This window comes from Gossypium hirsutum, chromosome D13 (assembly GCF_007990345.1).
Source record: "Gossypium hirsutum isolate 1008001.06 chromosome D13, Gossypium_hirsutum_v2.1, whole genome shotgun sequence".
Taxonomy (NCBI): Eukaryota; Viridiplantae; Streptophyta; class Magnoliopsida; order Malvales; family Malvaceae; genus Gossypium; species Gossypium hirsutum.
Genome location: NC_053449.1, coordinates 54,167,263 through 54,193,969, shown reverse-complemented (window position 1 = coordinate 54,193,969; position 26,707 = coordinate 54,167,263). Strand labels below are relative to the sequence as shown.

Below are 26,707 nucleotides of genomic sequence, written 5' to 3'. Positions count from 1 at the left end.
CAAATTTTAAATAAAAGGTTATCCTCGGGAATTCAAAATGTTGGGTCCTAACTTACTGGTCATGACATTTTCTTCTCGAAATAAGAATTTTCAAAAACAAAAGGCAATATTCGGGTATTTTGAAGATTTAAAAACATTGTGCCCTAACTCACTGGGTGTGGTGTTTTATTTCTTTGAAATAAGAATGTCTTTTTATTTTAATCCATTCATGAAATAAAAGTTTCCTTTTAAAATCTTTTAAAATTTTCGACACCAAGACATTAAAAAAAATCAATTTGGTACCAATTTTGGGCGTTACGAGGGTGCTAATCCTTCCTTGTGCGTAACTGACTCCCGAACCTGTTTTCTCAAATTTCGCAGACCAAAATTATTTTTAAGGTGGGCCGATCACACCTTAATAAAGGGTCGGTGGCGACTCCAGTTTTGTTTTTTAAAAAAAGTCGACAACTAAATTTTTGTTTTCAAAAAAACGGTTTCGACAGCTTGGCGACTCCACCAGGGACGTAGAGAGTCGAGCCACAAACTGATCATATTTGTCTTTGTGTCGAAAATCAAAAGTTTTTAAAAAAAATTCATGAGTTCCTTTGCATTCATTGATGTTTTATCACGGTATTTTGGTAACTTTGCATTTGCATTTTGCATTTTACCCTTAAGTGGGAGCGAGAAACTAGTCCTTCGTGAGGTTTTCACCTCCGTGCAGGGTAGTGGACTGCTTCCGGGATACATCCGTACCTATGTCTTCATGAGATTTTCATCTCCGTGCAGCCATAGGGAAATGTATCCCCCTGAACTGAACTCGATCCGTATGAGCCTATAATGGGTGAGGATAGAGGAATCTGCTGGTTCGGGTACCTTAATTATTTTTAAGGTGGGCCGATCACACCTTAATAAAGGGTCGGTGGCAACTCCAGTTTTGTTTTTTTTAAAAAGTCGGCAACTAAATTTTTGTTTTCAAAAAAACGGTTTCGACAGCTTGGCGACTCCACCAGGGACGTAGAGAGTCGAGCCACAAACTGATCATATTTGTCTTTGTGTCGAAAATCAAAAGTTTTTAAAAAAATTCATGACTTCCTTTGAATTCATTGATGTTTTATCACGGTATTTTGGTAACTTTGCATTTGCATTTTGCATTTTACCCTTAAGTGGGAGTGAGAAACTAGTCCTTCATGAGGTTTTCACCTCCGTGCAGGGTAGTGGACTGCTTCCGGGATACATCCGTACCTATGTCTTCGTGAGATTTTCATCTCCGTGCAGCCATAGGGAAATGTGTCCCCCTGAATTGAACTCGATCCGTATGAGCCTATAATGGGTGAGGATCGAGGAATCTGCTGGTTCGGGTACCCTTACTCTAGAAACTAAACCTCATATAGTGAGCTTTAGGAACTTGCCCTAGGTAGAACTATACCGAGCCCTAGTAGATTCCTAAATAAGTGTTCTTGTTATTTTATATTAGATTATATCTTTATATGTGATACTGACTTGGGTTTATTTTGTTTTGATTGCATGACATCATAATTGCATGACATTTCATTATAAAGGCGTTGGTTCATATTCGGTTGCCATATAGAAAGTTTATCATGGGAAATGGGTTTCTTGATAGAGTGGAAGACAATGCGGCTGTCCGGACTTGGTCTGAGAAGATACAGTATGAAAAAGGTGATAGTTTGGCCGTGGGATACGTATCAGAGTTATGGGACTTCACTCGTGTTAGCGTAGCTCAGAACAACTTGCAGGAGTTGAAGGAGATTTGGGATCAATGGGATAATGAGGTTAGGCAGTTATTCTATTTGAATTATGGGGATTTGCCTTATTTACTTGACATGAAGGTAGACAAGCGTCTGTTTTGAGCTCTTGCCCAGTTTTGGAATCCGGCCTACAGTTGCTTCACATTCGGGAAGGTTGATTTGGTGCCTACGATAGAGGAGTACACAGCTTTACTTTGGTGTTCGAAGGTTCAGGTAGATAGAATTTATTCGAATGCGGTAAATGTACCGACCTTCTTGAAGAATCTGATAAATATAACAGGGATGAGTGAGCAGTGGGTTACGGCTCGGATTAAGCAAAAAGGGGATAGAATGTGTATTCCCTGGAAAAGTTTGAGGGACCTCATTTTAGCACACCCAGATGTGAGGAAGAAAGTAGACATCTTTGCTTTGAATATATATGGCTTAATTGTGTTTCTTAAGATTTTGGGACATATTGACGAGGCGGTCACTGATTTATTTGATCGACTTGATAAGGGAGTTACGCCAGTTCCGGTGATTTTGGCAGAAACCTTTAGGTCATTAAATGCATGTCGAAGAACGGGAGAGGGCGGATTTATTGGATGTGCGCAGTTATTACTTGGGTGGTTCCATAGCCACTTTTGGAAGGTTGATAAGGTTTCATATCAGATCTTATCTGAAAGTTATTCACCGTTGAAAGAGATAGTGGCTACATCAAGGAGGGATGATATTACAGAGGAGAAATGGATGGCAATCTTTCGGAATCTGCAAGAGGAGAACGTCGAGTGGAGAGCTCTGTGGTTACTTCTAGATGATATCCTATATCGGTGTGGGGATTTTGACTGGGTTCTGTTGCTCGGGATTTGGGGAGCTGTTGGTTATGCTCCATTGCTAGTATTAAGACAATACAGGTTAAGACAGTTTGCGCCTGCCACTCAAAGATCAGCTGAGTGTGAATTTTCATATAAGGATGATGGATACAAGAGGAAGGCTCGTGAGATGGCCAATGCATGGAATCAGACTCGCCAAATGAAGAGATTAGCCGTGGGTCCAATGACAACTTCTGAGTACAACGAATGGTGTGTTAGGAGGATTAATGACAACATTCCTAGGCCAAGTCCAGAAAATAGTCAGTCGATAGAGGAGCATTTGCGTGTTGTCCCTTCTGAGTTGGAAATCATAAAGCAAGACTTCGAAAGAATAAATGCAGCATTAGAGAAGAAAATAGAGCAAATTAAGGAAGAAAAGGTGAATTTAAAGTTGGACATAGATATTCAGAAATTGGAAACCGAAGGCTTAAGAAAAGGGAAGCGTAAAGTCGATGAGGATCTAAACAGCTTAAAGACAGATTATAAGAGACTACGTTTGTCAGTGAGAACTGTTGGGTTGGGAAAAACCTCAGAGCAGTGGCGTCAAGAGGTTCAAGAAGAAAAGGCCAAGGCTAGTATATGGGAAGAAAGATTCCAGGAAGCCTAGATGCAAAATAGATCGCTTGAGAAGAGTTTGTTGGAACATCAGGATGAAAAGGATAAACTAAAGGCTAGAGTGGCTGAACTTGAGAAGATTGTTCATCAATACCTAAATCGTAATTCAGTGGTGGAACTGCAAGCAAGTTTAAGCAGGATCGAACAAATGAAGAAAACTATAGAAGAACTAGAGGTGGCATTGTAGAACTGTGAAGCCAGGATTGAGTATTTGGAGGCAAACGAAGATCATCAAAGTGAACAGCTTCACTATCTCCAGAATCAGGTCAGAAGCAGGGATCGTGTTATGGGACAAGCCTTGGTTCAGATTCGAGAAGTAGCTGATCACTTACAAACTTTGGCAGTACAAGCTGACACGTTGAGTGTAAAGTATGAATTGGAGTCAGACCGGGGGTGGGAGTTAGCCTCGTTACTTTAAAAAATCAAGGTCTTAAGTATTAGGGCGAAGTCGTATTTGTAGTCTATTCTATGTAAAGGGATTTGTTTTCTAATAAAGTTTTCCAAGTAGAATTGAATCATAATTAACGTCTTTCTTGCATTCATCTCATGCATCGTATCATATGTATTAAAAACCTTTAATTGATCCTAATTAATTAAAATTATTGCTCAGTTAACCTGGAAACCAACCAACCAATCCAACACCGATACGGCACTCGAGCAAAGACAAATGTTATGGATCAGAGATTAGAAAAGCTCGAACAGTATTAGAAGGAGATGTAGGACCGGCTTCAGCTACAGATGTAGGAGCGGTTAGACAAGATGAAATAAGAGATGTCTGAGAAGATGCGAGAATCCCAAGAAAATATAGTGGCAAAGTTAACCCAACTGATAACCAAGGGAAGTGATAAAGGAAAGGGCCCCATGGCAAATGTCGATGAGGGAAATGATGATGAACCTTTCTATCCTCCAGGTTTCACCCCTCCACATGTGCGAACTCAAGCTGAATACCCGCGCAAATCTACGGTCACCATCATGCCGCAGCAGTTTTGAGCTGGTGCTTCGAGCTTCCAAGCTGGACCGGGAACTAATCCCAAAAATAATCATATTAACTCTGCCATTCCTGATTTTGATGAAGTGGTTGAGAAGGAAAGAATGAAGGAAGAGTTACCGAAACAGTTAGAAGAAAGATGCAGGTGGCTCGAAGAGAAGTTCAAGGCGATGGAGGTCACTGAAAGTTATAGAGGCATCGACGCAAAAGAGCTGAGTTTAGTGCCAGATCTAGTACTCCCTCATAAGTTTAAGATGTCTGAATTCGAGAAGTACAGTGGGACGACTTGCCAGAGGCTCACATCACCATGTTCTGCAGACGGATGGCGGGATATGTTAACAACGACCAACTCTTGATACATTGCTTCCAATATAGCCTTGCAGGGGCAGCATCCAAGTGGTACAATCAGTTGAGTCGTGCCACGATTGGTTCATGGAGGGACCTGGCACAATCGTTCATGAAACAATATAGTCATGTGACAGACATGGCTCCTGATAGAATCACCCTTCAAAACATGGAAAAGAAGCAGAGTGAAAGCTTCAGACAGTACGTACAGAGATGGAGGGAGGTCACGGTCCAAGTTTAACCCCCGCTCTTGGAAAAGGAAATGACCATGTTGTTCATTAACACCCTGAAGGCACCGTTCATTACACATATGTTAGGAAGTGCCACAAAAAGCTTCCCTGACATAGTCATGAATGGCGAGATGATTGAGAATGCCATCAGGAGTGAGAAGATCGATGCTGGAGAGAGTAACAGAAGATCGGCTTCGAGGAGGAAGGAAAACGAGGTGAATAGCGCGAGCATGTACAACAAGGGTTACTCGAAGTCAGTAATAGTGAGTCAGCCAGAAAAAGTGGCTGCCAATCAGCAAAGCTCGTCGAGACAAAAGGTCGGTACAAGGCGAAATACTGAGAGGCCCCAATTCATGCCAATTCATATGTCATACAGGAAACTATACCAAAATTTATTTGACGCACACGTAGTTTTCCCTTTCTATCTAAAGCCCTTGCAACCCGCGTATCCCAAATGATACGATGCGAATGCACAGTGCGACTATTATGCGGGAATAACAGGGCATTCCATAGAAAACTGTACGGCCTTTAAGAAGTTGGTTGAAAGGCTCATTGGTATGGGTGTCGTTAAATTTGATGACTCGACCAAGGCAGAAAACCCATTACCAAACCACACTGATGGTGGGGTAAATATGGTGGACGAAGACAGGAGGATCAAGACAGACATTGCGGATGTGAAAACTCCTCTGAGATGGGTCTGGAAGGAGATGGTGAAAAGGGGACTAATCGTCTCAGAAGGAAGTTGTGAAAAGAGGGGGAACTACTGTGAGTTCCACCATGAAGTGGGGCATGAAATCCAAGAGTGTACAGAGTTTAGAGCCATGATACAAGGTGTGATGGATAATAAGGAGGTGGAATTCTGTGAAGGAGTTCAAGAGGAGAGTTATGTATGCGCATCAGAGTTGGCATTGGGAGTCTCGAAGGCTAACCATCCTGTGGTCATCATTTCGTGACCTCAGAACAGTGAGGTTGGGGCATGTATAACGCCAAAAGTAATCATTCAAAAATCGGCTGTGTTTGCATACAAGGATAATAGGAGGGTTCCTTGGAATTACGATTGTAATGTGACAATCCCGGGGAAGGAGGATATAATCAGTAAAGAGGATCAGGATGAAGGAAGGCACTGCGAATAGATGAAAGATCGAGTAGAGCCAATAAGAGAAGAAACTTTGGTTGGAAAGAAGAAGAATACGGTCGAACCTAAATTATTGGTCAATGAACCAATCAAAGAGGAGGAAGCTAGAGAGTTCTTGAAGTTCATAAAACATAGCGAGTACAACATTGTGGAATAGCTGCACAAACAACCAGCTCGCATATCTGTGCTAGCTTTACTCCTGAACTCGGAGGGACATCGAAATGCACTACTGAATGTGCTAAATGAAACTTATGTGGCCGACGATATCTCTATTAACAAGTTGGATCGACTGGTCGAAAATATAAGCACTGATAACTTCATCTCTTTCAGCGATGACGAAATACCACCTGGGGGTATGGGATCTACTAGAGCTTTACACATCACTGCAAGGTGTAAAGGGTGCATATTACCAGGAGTTCTAGTAGACAACGGGTCGGCACTGAATGTATTGCCTCTATCCACACTCAACAGGCTACCTATGGACAGTTCACATATGAGGTCGTGCCAGAATGTGGTGAGAGCATTTAATGGCACCGAGAGGAAAGTCATGGGAAGAATTGATATACCCTTGTTAATTGGCCCAACTGTCTATGAGGTAGACTTCTTGGTTATGGACATCAAGCCTTCTTACAGTTGCCTATTAGGAAGGCCTTGAATTCATTCGGCAGGTGCGGTGCCGTCATCGTTACATCAAAAACTGAAGCTGGTGTCAGAAGGCCGGGTAGTGACGATAGATGCTGAAGAGGATATCATTACATCTGTGACTAACGATTCGCCTTATTTAGAGAAGAGTGATGATGCAATCGAGTGCTCTTTCCGTTCCTTGGAGTTCGTAAATGCAACATTCATCTTTGAGGGAAACAAGATCCCGATGCCGAGAATATCAAAGACCACAAAGATGAGGCTGCAATTGACAGTTGGAAAAGAAGCTTTGCCAAGGAAAGGATTGGGGAGATATCTTCAGGGTCGAGTCGAGGTCCCAGTATTGAAGGGCAAGCACGATCGTTTTGGCTTAGGTTATAAGCCAGATTTTAAGTAAATAAGGATGGAGCGAGAGAGGAAACAAATAAGAAGAAGGGCTCGTTTGACAGGGGATGAAGTTGAATGAGAACCCATGACCTTTCCTCACATGTCTAAGACTTTTGCATCGGGAGGGTTCGTCTATCAAGAAATGCTAGGGGACAGAAGCATTAACACGGAGTTAGAGGGTATTCATGCCGTGTATGAAGAAGCGACGGGAGGAAAAACTTTACTGGATATTCGTCCTTACGAGTCGGGAAGGGAGCTAAAGAACTGGACTGCAGAAGAAATATCTGTAGTTTTTAGGATTTCCTCAGAGTAATGTCCAGAACACCCTTATTGCTTTTTAGCCTAGAAGTGATAAGGATTCCTTTGTGAAATAGGCTCATGTCTAGAAAATTGTTATTTTAATAAAGTTCATGTTTGCAGTCATTTTTGGATCAAATCTTTCTTTCTATAAGAGCAGTTATTTTGAATTTCTCTCAAACTACACTTGCATTTCATTCATGACCATATTGCGCCAAACAAACTCCTGAATCCATATTGTTTTTCATAACAGGTCTTACGATGTCAATGATACGAATGTCACTCTTACAAATTTAGAGTCACCTTTTGAACGAAACATGTGTTTAGAGGGATCGCATGATTTTGAGGATGACGAAGACTGTGGTTTGTCTCCTGACTTGTTGAAAATGGTAAAAAAGACTGAGAAGCAAATCCTACCTCACAGGGAATCAATAAAAATTGTGAGCTTGGAGGAAGACAAAGAGGTGAAGATCGGATCGAATATCTCTACACACAAGACAAGACCTCATCGAATTACTCCGAGAGTTCAAGGACGTATTTGCATGGTCATACCAGGATATGCCGGGTTTGAGTACCGATATTGTAGTCCATCGTCTCCCTATAAGAGAAGATTGCAAGCCAGTGTAGCAAAAGCTCAGAAGGATGAGGCCTGATATCATGTTGAAGATAAAGGAGGAGGTCCAAAAGTAGTTTGATGCCGGATTTCTGTAAGAAGTCAAGTATTCTGAGTGGGTGGCTAACATCATACCAGTTCCAAAGAAATATGGAAAAGTACGAATGTATGTGGATTATCGGGATTTGAACAAGGCTAGTCCAAAGGATAATTTCCTATTGCCCCACATCGACACATTGGTAGACAATACTGCGGGCTTTTCATTGTTTTCCTTCATGGATGGTTTTTCTGGGTATAATCAGATAAAGATGCATCCTGAAGACATGAGAAAGACTACGTTCATTACGTTATGGGGGACGTTTTGTTATAAAGTGATGCCATTTGGATTGAAGAATGCAGGAGCGACATACCAAAGAGCCATGGTAGCCTTGTTCCATGACATGATGCACAAGAAAATCGAGGTTTACGTTGATGATATGATCGCGAAATCTAGAACGAATGGCGAACATGTGCGGGTCTTGAGAAAGTTATTCTTAAGATTAAGAAAGTTCCAGCTCAAGCTTAATCCAGCGAAGTGCACTTTTGGGGCCAGGTCAGGAAAGTTGCTAGGCTTCATAGTCAGTGAAAAGGGAATCGAGATTGACCCAGACAAAGTCAAGGCAATACGAGACTTACCTCCACCTCGCACTCAGAAAGAAGTTCGAGGTTTCTTCGGAAGACTGAACTACATTGCTAGGTTCATTTCACAACTAACCGAGAAATGTGACTCTATATTCCGTCTTCTGAAGAAGCATAACCCTGGTACTTGGGATGAAGAATGCGAAGAAGCCTTTAGCAAAGTGAAACAATATTTGTCTAATACTCCGGTGCTGTCACCACCTAGCCCAGATAGGCCCCTGATATTGTATCTGACAGTATTTGATAACTCCATGGGATGTGTGCTAGGCCAACATGATGAAACAGGGAGAAAAGAAAGGGCGATATATTATCTCAGCAAGAAATTCACTGACTGTGAAATGAGATATTCGCCGATTGAGAAGTTATGTTGTGCCTTGATTTGGACAACCCGAAGATTAAGGCAGTACATGTTATACCATATGACTTGACTAATTTCAAAGTTAGACCCGTTAAAGTACATGATGGAGTCAACGGCTTTGAATGGGAGGATGGCCCGATGGCAGGTCTTACTGTCTGAATTTGATATTGTCTATGTGAGCCGAAAAGCTGTAAAAGGGAGCGCAATAGCGGACTTTCTAGCTAGTAGGGCTTTGGAAGATTACGAACTGTTAAGTTTTGATTTTCCGAATGAAGGCTTGTTGTATGTAGCCGCTACTGAAGAAAATCTCCAAAAAGGTCACAGTTGGAAGCTAAACTTTGATAGAGCCTCGAACACTGTAGGCAATGGAATTGGGGCAGTCTTAGTATCCCCGAGTGGTGATCATTATCCATTCACTTGCAAATTGGATTTTGATTGTACAAACAACATGGCAGAATACGAAGCGTGCATAATGGGTATTCGTGTAGCTATAGAGCGAAGAATCAAAGTGTTAGAGGTCTATGGAGATTCGACATTGGTGATATATCAGCTTAGGGGTGAATGGGAAACGAGAGATCCCAAATTAGTCAGTTATCAAAAGTTAGTCCTCAAATTGATTAACGAGTTTGAGGACATCACTTTTTGCTATCTCCCACGAGATGAGAACCAGATGGTTGATGCACTAGCTACTTTAGCCTCCATGATCAAGGTGAACAGACATGAGGATATGAAGCCAATCCAAATGAGTATCTACGAAGACCCGGCTCACTGTTACAATATTGAAGAAGGAGAAATCGATGATAGTTTTTGGTATCAAGATATACTACTATATGTGAAAAATCGTGAGTATCATGGCCAGGCAACGGAGAATGAAAAGAGAATTCTGAGAAGACTAGCCATTGATTACGTCTTAGATGGGGAGATCTTATACAGGAGGGGAAAAGATCAAGTACTGTTAAGATGTGTGGATGCCGTGGAAGTAAAGAAAATTCTGGAGGAAGTCCATGAGGGCATCTGTGGAACGCATGCCAGTGGGTTCACAATGGCTAGACAGATTATGAGGTTCGGGTATTATTGGTCCACCATGGAAGGGGATTGCATCAATTACTCCAAAAAGTGCCATAAATGTCAAATCTATGGCGATAAAATGCATGCACCTCCTTCGCATCTTCATGTCATAACTTCTCCATGGCCTTTCTCCATGTGGGGTATGGATGTTATCGGGCCAATATCGCCGAAGGCTTCAAATGGGCATCGTTTCATATTCGTGGTTATTGACTACTTCACCAAATGAGTAGAAGCTGTTTCGTATGCTAATGTTACAAAGTCATCAGTCAGTAAGTTCTTGAAGAGAGAGATTATATGTCGGTATGGAATGCCTGAAAGAATCATATCCGACAATGCGTTGAATTTGAACAACAGCTCAATAGCAGAAGTCTGCAGTCAATTCAGGATCAGACATCACAATTCGTCGCCGTATCGCCCGAAAATGAATGGTACAGTGGAAGCGGCCAATAAAAATATAAAGAAGATTGTAGGGAAGATGACTGAGACTTACAGGGACTGGCACAAAAAATTACCGTTTGCCCTCATTGCTTATCGAACGTCAATCAGGACCTCCACCGGGGCAACACCTTTCTCCTTAGTTTATGGCATAGAGGTAGTCTTGCCTATTGAAGTTGAAATTCCTTCTCTCCGAGTTTTGACTGAGCTACAATTGGATGAAGCAGAATGGGTTCAATCTCGATACGATCAGTTGAACCTGATAGAGGGAAAAAGGCTAAAAGGCTATTCAGCATGGTCAGATGTACCAGAAAAGAATGATGCGAGCCTACAACAAAAAGGTCTGACCCAGAGAACTTCACATGGGGACTTGGTGTTGAGAAAAATTCTTCCTCTACAAAAAGATTTTAGGGGGAAATGGATGCCGAATTGGGAAGGTCGTTATGTCGTAAAAAAGGCCGTTTCTGGAGGAGCCCTGATCCTGGCTGAAATGGATGGAAGAAACTTGCTTAATTCAGTAAATTCAAATTCGGTCAAGAGATACTTTACTTGAAGAAAGGAAGGAACCAAGGTGAAAACCCGCAAATGGCACTTTGATTCCAAAAAAAAAATAGAGAGGCTAGGGTGAAAACCCGCAAAGGGCACCTTAAGACCAAAGGGGTTTGAGTTGAAAACCTGAAAAGGGCGGCTCAAATTTTGATTGTCAAGTGGTAGTCTTGTTGTACCTAAATTGGCAGAAATGAATAAACGACATCTTCGGGCATCAACAAAATACTGTGAATCTCCTAAACGCGTGTTGAATTTAGAAGGGTCTTCGAAAAGTTGTATAGAGAAATTCAAGCAGAGATATCTGGGGCACCTGTTCATATTATTTTTATTGAATTCGTTGTTTTAGAATGTTTCATTCTTTTTCAATATAAATGTCCCCAGACAATTCCTCTATCATTGACAACCCATTGCGAGCTATGCTCCAAAATTAATTTTGTTTATTTTATCGTTATGATCTTTTCGCAAGCATGTTGCATTAGAATGACGATTAATGGACTAATAAAACTTGCACAAAGGAAGTTTTTCATATTACTCTAGAAATTTCTAAATAATACAGGAACCTGAAACAGGACTATTGTTTAGACTTCACCGGGTTAAAAGGTCGGAGATATCTAGGAGTCAAGAGTCAAGATTTAAATTTTCAAGTTTTAACGAAGCGTTGTTGCCACAAAGGAAGCCTTAATGAGCAATAATAACTTTAAACATTCAATATTCATTTTTTCATGACATAACATTCAAAGGTCATTCATACATGTCTAGTTAGGAGCATTGGGTTTATTATGATCATGACATCCTAATCACTAGGCATAATTAGGTTCATAAAGTAAATTATACAGGTCATGTTCCCCAGAGAATAGATCAGCGAAATCATAAAGCCTTATCTCCCTGAGCAACAACGGAGCAGGCTGAAAAGAAAAGCAGATCTTGTCTTCATGTACTAACGTGAAGTAGATCATAGCTACCAGATCCTGCCTTCCCATATTGGTGGCAAAGCAGATCAAAGAAACAGATCTTGTCTTCACATACTGGCGTGAAGTAGATCAGAGATACCAGATCATGTCTTCCCATACTGGTGGCGAAGCAGATCGAAGAAAACAGATCTTGTCCCCATACTGGTGGTGGAGTAGATCAAAGATAGCAGATCTTGTCTTCATGTACTGGCATGAAATAGATCAAAGATAGTAGATCTTGTCTTCCCATACCGGTGGCGAAGTAGATCGAAGAAAACAGATCTTGTCTTCATGTACTAGCGTGAAGTAGATCAAAGAAACAGATCTTGTCTCCCCATACTGGTGGTGGAGTAGATCGAAGAAAATAGATCTTATCTTCATGTACTGGCGTGAAGTAGATCAAAGATAGTAGGTCCTGTCTCCCTATATCAGTAGCGAAGTGGATCGAATATACATATTTTATCTTCCCATACTGGTGGCGAATATTAGATTGAAGATTACAGATCTTGCCTCCCTAAGCAGTAGTGGAGCAGATCGAAGATGGCGGATTTTACCTCCCTGAACTTGCAGTGGAGTATATTGAAGCCAGTAATTCTACCTCCCTGGTCGGCAGTGGAATCGATCGAAAAAGCAGATCTTGTCTTCATGTATTGGCGTGAAGTATATCGAATAAAGCAGATCTTGTCTTCCCATACTGGTGGTGAAGTAGATCGCAGATACAAGTTTTATCTCCCTGAAGTTGCAGTGGAGCAGACTAAAATAACCAATCCAATCTCCTTGAAGTTGCAATGGAGTGGATTAAAACCGCAGATCTCATCTCTCTGAAGTTGCAGTAGAGCAGACCGCATCAGATTTATCTTTAAGTTGTAGCAGAACAAATTGAAACTACAAGTCTTATCTCCCTGAAGTTGCAGTGGAGCAGATTAAAGATAGCAAATTGAGAAGCTACAGCATATGAATCTTATCTCCCTGACATTGCAGTGGAGTAGATTGAAACGCTAGTTCCTGTACCTCTGAAGATGCAGTAGGAAGGAATGAAGCTACTTGAAGAAGAAAAGCACCAAAGAAGTCGAGGCTCAGTAAGGCCGGGCACAATTGGACTTTTAGTCTTTGCTCTATTCCCGTTACACGACAATGAGCAAAGAGGGGCAGCTGTACAAGCCCAAATTGCCCGGGCCCAAACAAAAACAAAGCAGGCAATTTTAGTTTTTTAATAGCAGGCCTAAACTCGTGTAAGGCCCAACAAATAACTGGCCCAATAACCCCTAAACCTAGCAGCTAACAGCCCAACACATCAAAATTAAACAGAAAAAACCCTAAGCAATAAGGAGAGCCGCATCTGCCTCAGCGCCGCAACAGCACCCATGCCGCACCCAACCCCCGATTGCCGCACGTTTCGGCCTCCACGCGCGCCAAACTCTCCACACACCTGCAAAACGGATTCAAAGAGTCCTGAAAGAAAAAACAACAAAGAAAAAAATTTAGATTTAATTTATTTTCTTTCTTTCGGCCTATAAAAGGCCTATCAAAATCTATAAAAAGGATGGTATTAATGGAGAAATACACAGAGAAATTGAAAGAAATACAGATTAAACTTGTTTTTCAAATGTGATTTTTGCTTTTTATTTTACAGCGTTTTCTTTTCAAAATTTTTCTTGTTTTTTTTCTTCTTTTATTTTCATCATTATTTTGTTTAAAATAACAAAGAAAAAGGAGGGGTCTTACCTCTTTCATCGAAGACGCCGGACCGTCGCCGTATCCGCCGCGATCAGAATGCCGGCATGGGCCGAGGGGTGGCGCGAGGACGCTAGGGATTAAACCCTAGCAGAGCACCAAAAAAAAACACAGTTTTCTTTTATTTTTTTTCTTTTTTCATTCGGTTCCAAATGACTTTTTTAGGGAAAAATTTTGTTTTAAATAACGTTCAAACGGCACCGTTTTAGCCAGGTGCGACCCGCGCGGTGACACGACCCGGCGGGAAGGATCCGCGCGTTTGGCTTCAATGGGGAATTTGCGCAACTGGCCCATCCCTTTTGCAACGCGTTTCAGTTAAATCCTATTTTTCTTTTTTTTTAAATTGGGTCGCAGATTTTAATTTTGCTTCAATTTGGCCCATCACTGCGCAGCGTTTTGGGAAGGCGGGAATAATTTCCCTTTTGGTCCTCCATTGTTTCCTGTGCATTCAAAGTGGTCTTTTTTTATTATTTCAAATTTGCCTTTTTTTCGTCTTTTGTTCAATTTAATCCATTTTAGTTTCTTATCATAATTATGCTATACCCTTATTTTGTTCTATTTTATTTATTGTTATTATTATTAACATTATTATTGTTATTATTTCATTCATACATACGCATATTTTATGTATAACCTACATGCATATTTAATATATATTTTAAGCTTTTATACATGCATGCATACATTTCGTTCGCACATTTTTAAAATTTCTTTTTTTTTTATAGTTTTTATTTTTCTTTCACATGCTCATATTTTATACATACTTACACATTCTTTATTTTGTAAATATATATGTATATATAATTTTATATTTTTATTTTATTGATTCACATGTACATATTTTATTTATATTTATTTATCATTATTTTATCTTCACCACTCCCACATTTAAAATACACATACATTTTCTATAATATATTTATGTACACATTTTTCTTTAATATTATTGTAAGTATTTTTTTATCATTTTATATATACATATTGTACATATATACATAAGCATTTAAATGTGCACATATTTTCATGGTTTACCTACATATATATACATTTTTTATTTCGGAAAATATATACACATATGCATATCTTTATACTTTTATTTTATTTTTACAATTTACATATACATTTTAAATTAAAGTATTTGTTCCATGTTGTACCTTAACCCTTTTTAGCATCCATTTTAAAAATATATATTTTGATTTTCTCAAAGTATTTAAATCCTGTTTTATAAATTTTAAAATATTTGGTATTCATGGTTCTCGAGGAAGGTCGTGTCCTAACTTACTGGATCGCGATTATTTTTTCGATGAATTTAGAAGGCCAAGTATTTGTTTTGCAATAAATTCAAATTTTAAATAAAAGCTTATCCTCAGGAATTCAAAATGTTGGGTCCTAACTTACTGGTCATGACATTTTCTTCTCGAAATAAGAATTTTCAAAAACAAAAGGCAATATTCGGGTATTTTGAAGATTTAAAAACATTGTGCCCTAACTCATTGGGTGTGGTGTTTTATTTCTTTGAAATAAGAATGTCTTTTTATTTTAATCCATTCATGAAATAAAAGTTTTCTTTTAAAATCTTTTAAAATTTTCGACACCAAGACATTAAAAAAAATCAATTTGGTACCAATTTTGGGCGTTACGAGGGTGCTAATCCTTCCTTGTGCGTAACTGACTCCCGAACCTGTTTTCTCAAATTTCGCAGACCAAAATTATTTTTAAGGTGGGCCGATCACACCTTAATAAAGGGTCGGTGGCGACTCCAGTTTTGTTTTTTAAAAAAAGTCGACAACTAAATTTTTGTTTTCAAAAAAACGGTTTCGACAGTCATGTTTAAAAGTATATTAAGAATGTTTTGACTATAGAAATGTGAACCGGGTTTGAGACATGGGAGCCGAACCTTGAGGCCATTTATTAGTTTCAATTTGGTGACAAAATAGTGTCACATCAGTATTTAATTTCATTTGGAGCGTCACGTCGGTAGTTAATGTTGATTGTTAGTCAACTAACGACCATATCAACATGCCATTAAAAATAGACTAATTTAACGACCATATATAGTACGTATGATGAATATTATAAAATCAATAATTATTTTAAATATCATTAATTTTTCATCTACATTATGAGTATGATATTTCAAATATTTTTATATGTGAAATATTTTAATTAATTATTTCAAATATCATTATGTTTATAAATAAAATATTTTAAATATATATACAAAAATATATAACACTAAAATTTACTACACTCGTGATATGAATTTACACGTATTATCTTCTATTTTTCGCTATATAATCTATTTAGCGGCGAAGTGAGTGTCAAAGCGTGCAAAACGTGCATACGTATTGGACTCCATCGCCGGGTTGTGTTTGCCAACTCCAATCCTTGTTTGAATCTGATTTTCTATGTGTAGCCGAATTGGGCTGGGTTTTTATCTAATTGAAAGAAAAAATCTTAATAATTTGAATTACAAAACTCAAAACCCAGCATCAGATAGTCTTAAAATGTTGCCAAAAGTCTTCAAGTTCAGTTTTGCCACGTAATATCACTAGCAAGCAAACCAATTCAGGTTGCAGCTCAATTACAAACAGATATTCCACGTAATATCACCATCATGGAAGAGTGTATGATAGAAATAATTCTAGCAAACCAAAAAGCAAAAACACACAAATTATAACCATGTCTTAATCCTATGCCCCCGGTGAGGATGTGCTAGATCCAACTGATTTCCACAGCTTTACCCAATCCACCATGGCTTTAGCTGCACGAGCAAACATGGGATCTTTCGATTCTAGCTGCTCTTTAACAACATTTGCCACCTCAGCTACACAGTCCTCTGTTGTTGTAGCTTCCCGTGACAACCTCACCGACTGAAAGAAAGGTACGACTTCCTCCATCAGCTTCACACCCTCCCATTCTTTTCTCAAGCTTGCTATAGCATCACCTCTATCATTTCTCCAGACATATGGCATCCCAGTTTTCACACCAAGTCCCAGGTGATCGCATACAACCTTAACACACATCCCACTCCATATGTCTTCCATTGTTTCCCACCTAAACTTACCTTCCCCACCCAACCTCAAAGACGGAAGCAAGGCAGGTCCAATCACCTCCCGATTAAAAGCGATGTTGATTCCGCTAATAGGCATCAGGGTTCTAGCTGGAACCGTCAGAACTGCATCAACATATCTGGAATTCCTTTCTTCTGGCTTGAGGGCTTGAGTAGGTGCATCATAGTCAGCTAAATTAAGCCATAGCCCACATGACAAAGCACACTGTACCCCACTCCGAAGACTGAATGGGTAGCCACGAACAAAATCTGCACCTTCAGTGAAAGGGTCATACAGAGTGTTAAAAAAGAATGGTGTGGCCGGGGTTGTAAGGTTAGTAATATGCTGGGCAACAGCATCCACCAAAATGCCTTTATTGTCCTTGGCTGGGTAACAGTCATCATCCACAGAGATAATGTACTTCTTCCGAGAAACCAGATAGCCAAAATACCGGCATGAATAGCCAGAGAAAATGGTTGAAGTAGAAGTACCCACAACACGATCTATGTCAGGCTTTTTATAGACATCAAGGTTAAAGCCCTCTGGAATTTTGAGCTCCTCTTTCAAATCAGGGTCTTTAACAATTATGAGATGAAATCGAGAGAATATGGTCCTCCACTCATTCATGAAAGATGTCAGGTCAGGACGTAGTGCTCCTATAACAATATCAATCTCATCATCCTTAATTGATAGAGACATCTTGCCAAATACAAACGTCAACAGAATTCAGAATACTCAAGCCTCTTAAAATCAGCTTCGTTACTCTTTAGACCAAGCTACTGTGAATCCCCCTGATTAAACTAATCTCAGAATTTCTTGGAGCATCCTATGGAGGGAACAAAAATCCATTCGGAAATCAACTCAAAACTCATTTGGAGAGACAATAAAAGAAAAAGAAATTCTGAAACTAACTTACTGGTAGGAAGGACAGGGGTAACTGTAACTTGAATGTTGAGTGCCTGGATAAGTGAGAAGACCTCGTCCTTGCCAGTAGCTATGAACAGCTTAAGAACTCTCTCGGTTAGCTTTCCAGCTCTCAATGTTCTCTGCTAGAATCATGAGAATTTATCTTAACTAAATGAATGCAACTAGAACCAAACAAGAGTTACATATAATATAAGGTTACAGAGGTAAGATTGACCCATGAATCTAGTCAGACAGAAAGAAAAATAATAACAACGAGCTGAATTGTTTTTCAATTATTTTCAGGTTCAAAGGATTTGGAAGACAAAAGGGAAAACAGAAAAGAATTTAGAGAACTCAAACGAGGTTAATTCAGCAATGTATTAAATTTAATAAACAGGGAAAAAGAAATTATCATAGCAAAGAAAATTAGTAAACAAGTGGTACCAATAGCAAAATGTTCAGATCAAGTGATCCAAAAGACAAAGGAATCAAATCGAAGAAACTCAACTTAAGGGTGAGACTTGAAAAAATAAAAGAAATGCACTTTAATATTTGAAATAGATAATCAAAAGAAAATTGAAATTGCAGAATACAGACTAGACAACACAACAATAAAATTATCAAGTACGCTCTGAAGACTCAGCCATATCCCATCAAAATCAAATGACTCAATTTCCCCATACATACATGCAAATCAACACATAAACTACTCATAGCTTCACATAAAAAGAACAACCCAAAAAGCAATCAAGAAATTAAAACTACCCATCTATCCAAAAGGCAAGAAAACTCAAAGAAGACAAAGAAGGGAAAGAAAGAGAAAGAAAATTTTACCAAGAAGAGTTCGATGAGAATGTGATCAGGAAAAGGAGAGAGATCAGTGATATTGGAAAGGTTATGGACAGCAGAATCTAAAGTTAGAGATAGCAAACAAGGCGGGGTTCTCATTCATTTAATTACTAAATTCATTCTCATTAATTTATATTTTCTGAAAAACAAATAAAAAAAGATGAGATTCTTGGATCTATAACTATAAATTATATGTATAATTACAAAAAAAAAATCATATAAACATAAAGAAGAATTGGTCCAAGTTCTTGATCCCCTTTTGCAGTATTGAAGGCGATAGATCTGCAGCGGCTTCTCCGTCCACTGTGTTTGACAAAATTTTCTATTCGTCATCTTCAGACAAACTCGACTTCACACGTGTGGAATTGGACTGGGTCGGTTGAATCATGGGCTGATAAAATAATGGTTTCTACTTCAAATCTGGATTGATTGAGTTATCTTATCATCCAGTCATATTTTAATTTCAAAAATGGGATAGGTCATCCAATCCAACTTGATAGGACGTTTTAATAGACTCAAGTAGTAGACATCATATCCTTGTAGACGAACCTATATAAATCTTTATATATCCCTGTAGATGAACCTATATATCCTTGTAAACTATTAAAATAGTCACTTTTGTTTATCTTATTTTATATTTTAATTACTTATGTTTAAAATGTTACATTTTAGTCATTGACGATATTATGTTGTAACATTTTAGTCACTGAGCCATTAATTATCGTTAACGGTGTAACAATAAGCTAACGTGGTACATTAAATTATCATTTCAAATAAAAATTTTAGGTTAAATTATACAACTGGTCCCTATATTTTTTTTGTTTTGAGTAATTTAATTATTTCCTTTTATGTTATTTTAGCTTTCTTTGTTTTTTCATTTTCTTCTACTTCTCCTTCTGCTTTCCTCCCTTCAATTATTTATATGTAAAAAAATAGAACGTCGATAATGACAATTTATCCCAAAGAAAAAAAGAGAAAAAAAATAAAGAATACACAGATTTTACGTGGAAACCCTTTTGGAAAAAAAAACCACGGGTAGATGAGAAGATAATTCACTATGTCAAATTCGAATAATCACAAAAGGAGTAGACTATGTCTATTTATAGGCTTGTAAAACCATATTCTAATAAGAGTGTAATAAGATTGAAACACATTATTCTAATCAATATCAAATAGATGGAGATTAATAAGGTTTAAAAAATCTTATTCTAAAATAAAATAAAAGAAGTATAGTTCTATAGGGATTTTACTTTTATTTTATTTTACCACTGTATTTTATTTAAATAAGGATTCGGGTAACTTAATTCTAACAATCTCCATATTGACACGAATTCTCAATGAACAAGTTCTTCATCGCGAACTCTCAACGAACAAGTTCTCCACCTCTTCTATAAAACCCCTTAAGGGTTTAACTTCAACAATGAACACAAATCAAGTCTAAGCAATGCTCAAACTTGGTTATAGGAAGTGACTTAGTCATCATTGTCGAAACCATTTTTTTGAAAAACAAAAATTTGTTGTCGACTTTAAAAACAAATATTGGAGTCGCCACCGATCCTTGATTGAGGTGTGATCGGCTCACCTTAAAAACGATTTTGGTCTGCGAAATTTGAGAAAACAGGTTCGGGAATCAGTTACGCACGAGGAAGAGTTAGCACCCTCATAACGCCCAAAAATCGATACCAAATTTGATTATTTTATGTCTTGATGTCAAATTTGAAAAGAATTTAAATAAAAAATTTTAACTCGTGAATGAATTAAAATGATAAACATTCTTATTTCAAAGAAAAAAACATCACACCCAGTGAGTTAGGGCACAATATTTTTAAATCTTCAAAATCAAGTTCGTCTTTTGATTTCAAGACTCACGCGATTAAATCTAAGAAGGATATTCGGCTATCTTAGGTCAAATGTAGAAAATCAAAACCCAGTAAGTTAGGGCACAATTTATCAAAATTCCAAATACAGAATATTGCCTCTGGTTTTAGAAATTCTTATTTCGAGTTAATAAAATGTCACGACCAGTAAGTTAGGACCCGACATTTTTGGATTCCCGAGAATAAGCTTTTATTTGAAATTTGTGTGAATTTATTGCAAAATAAATACTTGGTTTTCTAAATTCATCGAAAAATAATCGCAATCCAGTAAGTTAGGACACGATCTTTCTCGAGAATCATGAATGCCAAATATTTTGAAAATTTATAAAATATGATGATTTTAATGCTTTGACAAAACCAAATTATATTTTCTTTAAAAGTATGATAAAATATTAATACATAACATGAAACCATTACTTTAATTTAAATCATATGTATATATATTTACAAAATAAAATATGATATATAAGTAAATTTTAAAAATATGTATATGCATATATTAAAGCATATATAATAAAGTTATAAAAATAAAATATAAAATATGTATAGGTATAAGTATTTAAAAATATATATAGAAATAAATACAAATAAATAAAATAAAAATATAAACAAAATATATTAATAAATTATGAAAAAATATATATGTTTATATATAAGAAAAATGCGGAAAAAAAATATTTATAATAATTTTGAATAATGTATGTATATATATATTATAAAACCGTATATATATTTGGATTATAAAATATTTAAAAACTATAAAAATATTATAAAATATAAATATATGTACGTATATATCTATATAAACTAAGAAAAATAAAGTAATAATAAAATATATAAAACATGTATATATATTCTAAAACCATTTAAAATATGTACATATATCTATTAACATACATATGCGTATATACATATAGGTATAATAATATTAATATTTAATATAATATTAAATAATACTAATAACAATACAGTAATAATAACAATCTAACAGTATTTATATAAAAAAAACCTTAAAATAAAAAATGAAGGATTAATTAAAACTTTAATTTAAAAAAGGGGTAAATTTGAAAATAATAAAATATGAATGGACCAATTAGAACACACAATTAACAATGAAAGACCCAAAGAGAAATTTACCCAAACCTTCCAAACACTGCACAGCAACGAGGACCGAATTGAAACAATATTAAAATATGCAGTAAAATTTAAAATAAATAATAAATTTAATTTAAAAAACCCCAAAAAGCGAAGGACCAATCGCGCAAATGGCCCTTTTTGAACCCTATAAAATCCCATTTTAAAACCCTAAAGTCATTCCCTTTCTCTGTCATTTTTGTGTTTGCCGCAGCCTCCCTTTCCCATTGCCGCTCTGCATTCCTCTCACTTCGACGACGGAATGAAGATCCCTCAATGCCGCATGCGACGGTAAGTCCTCCTCTACTTCCCTTTTCCGCTTTTGTTTTAAGAAACAAGATAGAAAAAAATAAAAGGAAGAAAAGGAACAAAACAAATACCTTCAAAAATTTGCCTTTTTGATTCCTTATTTTGGTATTTTCTTTAATGTTTTTTCATACAATATTTTTGCTAACCCCTATTACAGAAATCCATTGTCTTTTTATAGCCAAAACTTCTTTACAATATGTTGTATCTATCATATTAGTGTTGCTCGTGGTTTATTTGTTACAGGTACATGGAAACGAGCACTGCAAGGCTGCTGAACGTGCGAGCATGATGAACGTGGGTGGTGACGGTTGCCGCGACAAGGGCAGTTGCTGTGGCGCCGATTTGCTTCAATCTGCTTAAGATTTCTTTGACTGTTATGGGTTTGGGCCATTAGGGTTAGGTCTAGTTTTAGGCTAATGGGTTTGGGTTTGATGTAACCTAGGCTTTAGGTTTAGTTAGGCTCGGGTAAAAATTGGATATTACAATCATATCTGCAGGATTTTCATGAGTACTAATTTTGCTCATAACAATATCATCACAAGCAATAATATCACGAACAAAATGATAACGAACATCAATGTGTTTTGTTCTCTCATGAAACATTTGGTCTTTTGTAAGGAAGATGACACTTCAATGCCACAAAATAGTGTATTGATTTGAAGGTCTTCATTGAGTTCACTAAAGAGTCCCTTCAACCAAATAGCTTCTTTACAAGCTTCAATAATCACTGTTATGGGCCAATTTTGCCCAGGCAAAAACAAACAAAAATAAAAACCCAATACAAACCCAACAAGCCCAAAACTTTTACAAGCCCAAACAAAACTAAAACCCTAAGCCCAAAATAACAACAGCCCACAAACTATATTTTTTTTAGCAAAAAAACCCTAGCCAGGGTCTCCAGCGCCGCACGCCTCCAGCACACGCCCACTGCCGCACGTCACCTCAGCCCTGCAAAACAACAAACAACACGCAACAACAGAGAATGATACAACAAGAAAAAAAAACAAATCGCAAAAGGACAAAAAATAATAATAGCAAATAGCTTTGGTTCGGCTATAAAAGCTGAAAATGAAATATTTGTATTCTTCTTCGAAATTTAATAATAAAAAAAGAAAAAGACTTTGATTTCAAGGTGATATTTCATTTTTTTTGTTTTAAATCTAGTGTTTTTTTATTTTTTATTTCTTTTTTATCTACGAAAATAAAAAAGGAAAAGAGAAACGTATTTGATTCACCCAGTTACTCCGTCGACGAAAGTCCCTTTGTCGTCGTCGGAATCGGGCTTAAAAGGGGAAGGTTCTTTATTTTTCTTTGCTCTTTTGGATTTTTCATCTCAAGAAACGGACTAAAGGAGGAGAAATGACCAAAATGGTCTTTTTCCGATGAACTCCGGCAATCGCATGCGGCGGTCGATGGCGCCGGCACTCGGTGGACGTGGTGGCCGATGGCTGGACCTTTGACCGATGCTTGGAGAGAGGGGAGAGTGTTGAGAGTTTTTTTTCTTTTTTTTTGAAAAGGAAGAAAAGAATGAAAATTTTAAAAAAAATTTGCCTTTTATAAGCCCATTTAAACGGTGTCGTTTAAGGCTGGCTTCAATAGCCCCAAAACGGCGCAGTTTTGCCCTTACCCGAATTTCAACCCGACCCACCTGGAGGATCCGCGTGTTTTCAACCAATGGTATATTTGCGCGCGCAGACCTTCCGCCTTTGCGTCGCGTTGTAATTTAGTCCTTTTCGTTTTTTTCTTTCTTTTAATTTGCCTGTTATTTTTCTATTTATTTCATTTTAATCCGCGCTGAAACGTTGCGCATAAGGCTGGGGATATTTTCCTAATCAGTCCTTCTTTCTTGGCGCACGTTTTACTTTAGTCCTTTATTATCTTTTTTTATTTCATTTTAAAATCTATCCCTTAAATCCTTTTTTTGTCCTTTTATTTTTATTATTACTATTATTATATTTATAATGCTTTAAAACAGTTTCATTTAATGTTTATTTAATTACTTATTTTCAATTTTGTAATCAAACTTACATTAGTTCTTATTTTATTTATTATTCATTTTTTTACATTGGTTTGTGTATTTTATTCTTGCCATTATTATTACTATCTCATTCCATTATCTATTTATTTGCTAATTTTCAAATACTTTCAAAATTTAGATTTATTATTATAGTTATTGTTGTTGTTATTATTGTTATTATTATATTGTCATTTATATCATTATTCCTATTCATGCATGTTAATATTAAGATTTGTTAGTATCGATGCTATATGTATATTTTATTATGCATACTATGTCACGGTTATCTCAAACGTATGTAGTACTATCATATGTAACCACATATAACTCCTTTTACGTATTTAACGATTTCTTTAAAAACCTAATAAATTAAACGTACATTTTTAAGCATTTCATTTCCCTTTTATCCAAATCAAAAAATCTCGAAACAAGGCAATATTTTGCGTTTGAAAATTCGAGAAAATGTGCCCTAACGTGCTGGGTTTCGTTTTCTCGTTCGACCAAATAGCCAAATATCCTCTTAAAATTTCAAAGTATGGGTTTTGGAAACCATAACGTAATCTTGGTTTCGAGGGTTTAAAGTATTGTATCCTAACTTGCTGGATGTGATATTCCTTCAGAACAAGAGAATCTTAAATTTCAACCCATGTTATTCAAGTTTTTTTTAAGGATCGTATTTTAAAAAAAAAACTCTTCAAAGTTTTCAATCTTCGACACTAAGACACTAATTAATCAACTAGGTACCAATTTTGGTACCAATTTTGGGCGCATCAAGGGTGTGTAACCGACTCCCAAACCTGTTTTCTAGATTTTGTAGACCAAAAATTATCGTTTTAGTAAATTTAAACTTTTATTAAAATGATTAAATTATGAGGTGATCCGATCACACCTAAATAAAAAAAGGATTGGTGGCGACTTCTTTTTTTTCGTTTTCATTTTCAAAATTCAAGTCGATCCCATTTTCACAAAAAAAATGGTTTCAACAATTGCCATGTACTCACCTTCAGTGGTAGACAAAGCAACTGTAGTTTGCAAAGTGGCTTTCCAACTGATTGCACAACCTCCGATTGTAAAGACATAACTTATAAGAGATCTTCTTCCATCAGGGTCTCCAGCAAAATTAGCATCAACATACCCAATGACTCCATCTCTAGTTCTTCCAAACTATAAGCAAACATCAGTATTACATCGTAAGTATCTTAAAATCCACTAAACTGTTTTCCAATGTTCTTTACCGGGATTCACCATGTATTTGCTAACTGCACTGATTGCATATGATAAATCTGGACGTGAAGAAACCATAGCATATATGAAGGATCCCACTGCAGTAGAGTATGGAACATGTGACATATACTCAATCTCATCATCTGATTGTAAAGACAAAGCCGACAAAAGTCTGAAATTAGCTGCTAAAGGAGTACTAACAGGCTTAGCATTCTGCATATTGAATCTGCAAAGAACTTTCTTAATGTAACCCTTCTGACTTAGGTACAATTTACTTGTTTTTCTATCTCTGAGAATCTTCATACCAAGTATATTTTTTGTTGGTCCCAAATCTTTCATCTCAAATTCTTCACTTAGTTGGGCTTTGATATTTCTTATCTCTCATTTATCTTTCGCTGCTATTAACATGTAATCAATATAAAGGAGTAGATACACAAAAGAACCATCACTGTTTTTCTTAAAGTAAACACAACTATCAAAGCTACTTCTTTTAAAATCATGAGAAGTCATAAAGGAATCAAACCTCTTGTACCACTGTCTTGGTGACTATTTCAAACCGTAAAGGGACTTTTTCAGCAAGTAAACATAGTTCTCTTTTTTTGAGACTATAAAACTCTCTGGTTGTTGTATGTAAATATCCTCCTCAAGTTCTCCATGCAAAAATGCAGTTTTTACATCTAACTGCCCAAACTCCAAATCATGCATGGCCACAATACCAAGCAAAGCTCGAATCGAACTATGCTTCACAACTGGGGAGAACACATCTGTAAAGTCCACTCCTGAAATTTGACTGTAACCCTTGGCAACAAGCCTTGTTTTATATATGGGTTCATCAACTCTTGGAGCCCACTATTTCTTTGTAAACACTCATTTACAACGAATAACTTTTTTAGCTTTAGGAAGTTTCACAAGATCCCATGTTTTGTTTTTATAGAGTGATTCCATCTCCTTTTGCATAACAAACATCCACTTTTCTGAGTCATCACAACTAACCGCCTTAAAATAATTAGATGGATCTTGGTTTGCATCTATATCTTCAGCCACATTAAAAGCATAAGCAACTAGATCATTCTCGGCATACTTCTTTAGAAATTTAATTTCCCTTTTAGTTCTGTTTTTGGCGAGAGAGTATTGTGGTGAAGAAGCAACTCTATTATGAATTTTTGTACTAACTTGAAGAGTCGACTCTGTCGTAGATTCTGGATTAATCTGATGTTCCACCTGCTTTTGATTTTCTTTATTGGAAGAGCCTTTGAGAGATAAGTTAGGTAGCATAGTAGTTTCATCAAAAATAACATCTCTGTTAATCACAACTTTTCTATTTTTAGGACACCATAACTTATACCCTTTTACACCAGCTTTATAACCAAGAAAAACACATTTAATGGATCTCGGTTTTAATTTTCCATTATCAACATGAGCATACGTAGGACGCCCAAAGATCTTTAAATCAGAACAGTTAGCAGGATTACCAAACCATACCTCTTGTGGAGTCTTTTTCTCAATGGCAACAAATTGAGATTGATTGATCAAAAAATATGCAGCAGAGGCTGCTTCGGCCTAAAATAACTTTGGTAAGTTGGCATTAAACAACATACATCGAACCTTCTCCATGATCGTTCTGTTCATTCGTTCTACAATGCCGTTTTGCTGTGGAGTATAACGAACTATCAAGTGTCTCACGATCCCTTCTGACTTGCACAGTTTATTAAACTCATCAG

General features: G+C 37.0%; 2 protein-coding genes and 1 long non-coding RNA gene across 4 annotated transcripts; 2 read left to right on the top strand and 1 right to left on the bottom strand.

Moving 5' to 3' along the window:
* Positions 1-1,577: 1,577 nt before the first annotated feature.
* Positions 1,578-3,200, top strand: LOC121224986 (uncharacterized). Its single transcript, XM_041108648.1, has 2 exons — positions 1,578-1,769; positions 1,860-3,200. Exons 1-2 carry the CDS (start codon positions 1,578-1,580, stop codon positions 3,198-3,200), a joined length of 1,533 nt encoding a protein of 510 aa, XP_040964582.1.
* Positions 3,201-16,087: 12,887 nt separating this feature from the next.
* Positions 16,088-18,923, bottom strand: LOC107920153 (probable UDP-arabinopyranose mutase 5). 2 transcript variants are annotated; one of them, XM_016849693.2, is made up of 3 exons: positions 18,411-18,923; positions 17,579-17,716; positions 16,088-17,369 (listed from the first exon to the last, which is right to left on the bottom strand). In XM_016849693.2, the coding sequence occupies exons 1-3, from the start codon at positions 18,522-18,524 to the stop codon at positions 16,311-16,313; spliced, it is 1,311 nt and encodes a 436-aa protein (XP_016705182.1). In that variant the 5' UTR covers positions 18,525-18,923; the 3' UTR covers positions 16,088-16,310. The 2 variants fall into 2 exon arrangements, with proteins under 2 accessions (XP_016705182.1, XP_040965071.1); XM_041109137.1 differs by having other exon boundaries at positions 16,088-17,496; positions 17,587-18,657.
* A 2,695-nt stretch (positions 18,924-21,618) lies between these two features.
* On the top strand, positions 21,619-22,319 carry LOC121225131 (uncharacterized). The gene is made up of 2 exons (XR_005923029.1): positions 21,619-21,727; positions 21,989-22,319. It is a non-coding gene; the product is annotated as an uncharacterized lncRNA (long non-coding RNA).
* The last annotated feature ends 4,388 nt before the right edge of the window (positions 22,320-26,707 follow it).

Bases quoted from the DNA above. Each gene is read 5' to 3' on its own strand.
- LOC121224986 (XM_041108648.1), top strand. From the start codon at position 1,578: ATGGGAAATGGGTTTCTTGATAGAGTGGAAGACAATGCGGCTGTCCGG. The intron at 1,770-1,859 runs GTTAGGCAGTTA...GCTCTTGCCCAG, and splicing joins GGGATCAATGGGATAATGAG to TTTTGGAATCCGGCCTACAG.
- LOC107920153 (XM_016849693.2), bottom strand. From the start codon at position 18,524: ATGAGAACCCCGCCTTGTTTGCTATCTCTAACTTTAGATTCTGCTGTC. The intron at 17,717-18,410 runs GTAAAATTTTCT...TGATTCTAGCAG, and splicing joins TTCTCATCGAACTCTTCTTG to AGAACATTGAGAGCTGGAAA. The intron at 17,370-17,578 runs GTTTCAGAATTT...GTATTTGGCAAG, and splicing joins TCCTTCCTACCAGTAAGTTA to ATGTCTCTATCAATTAAGGA.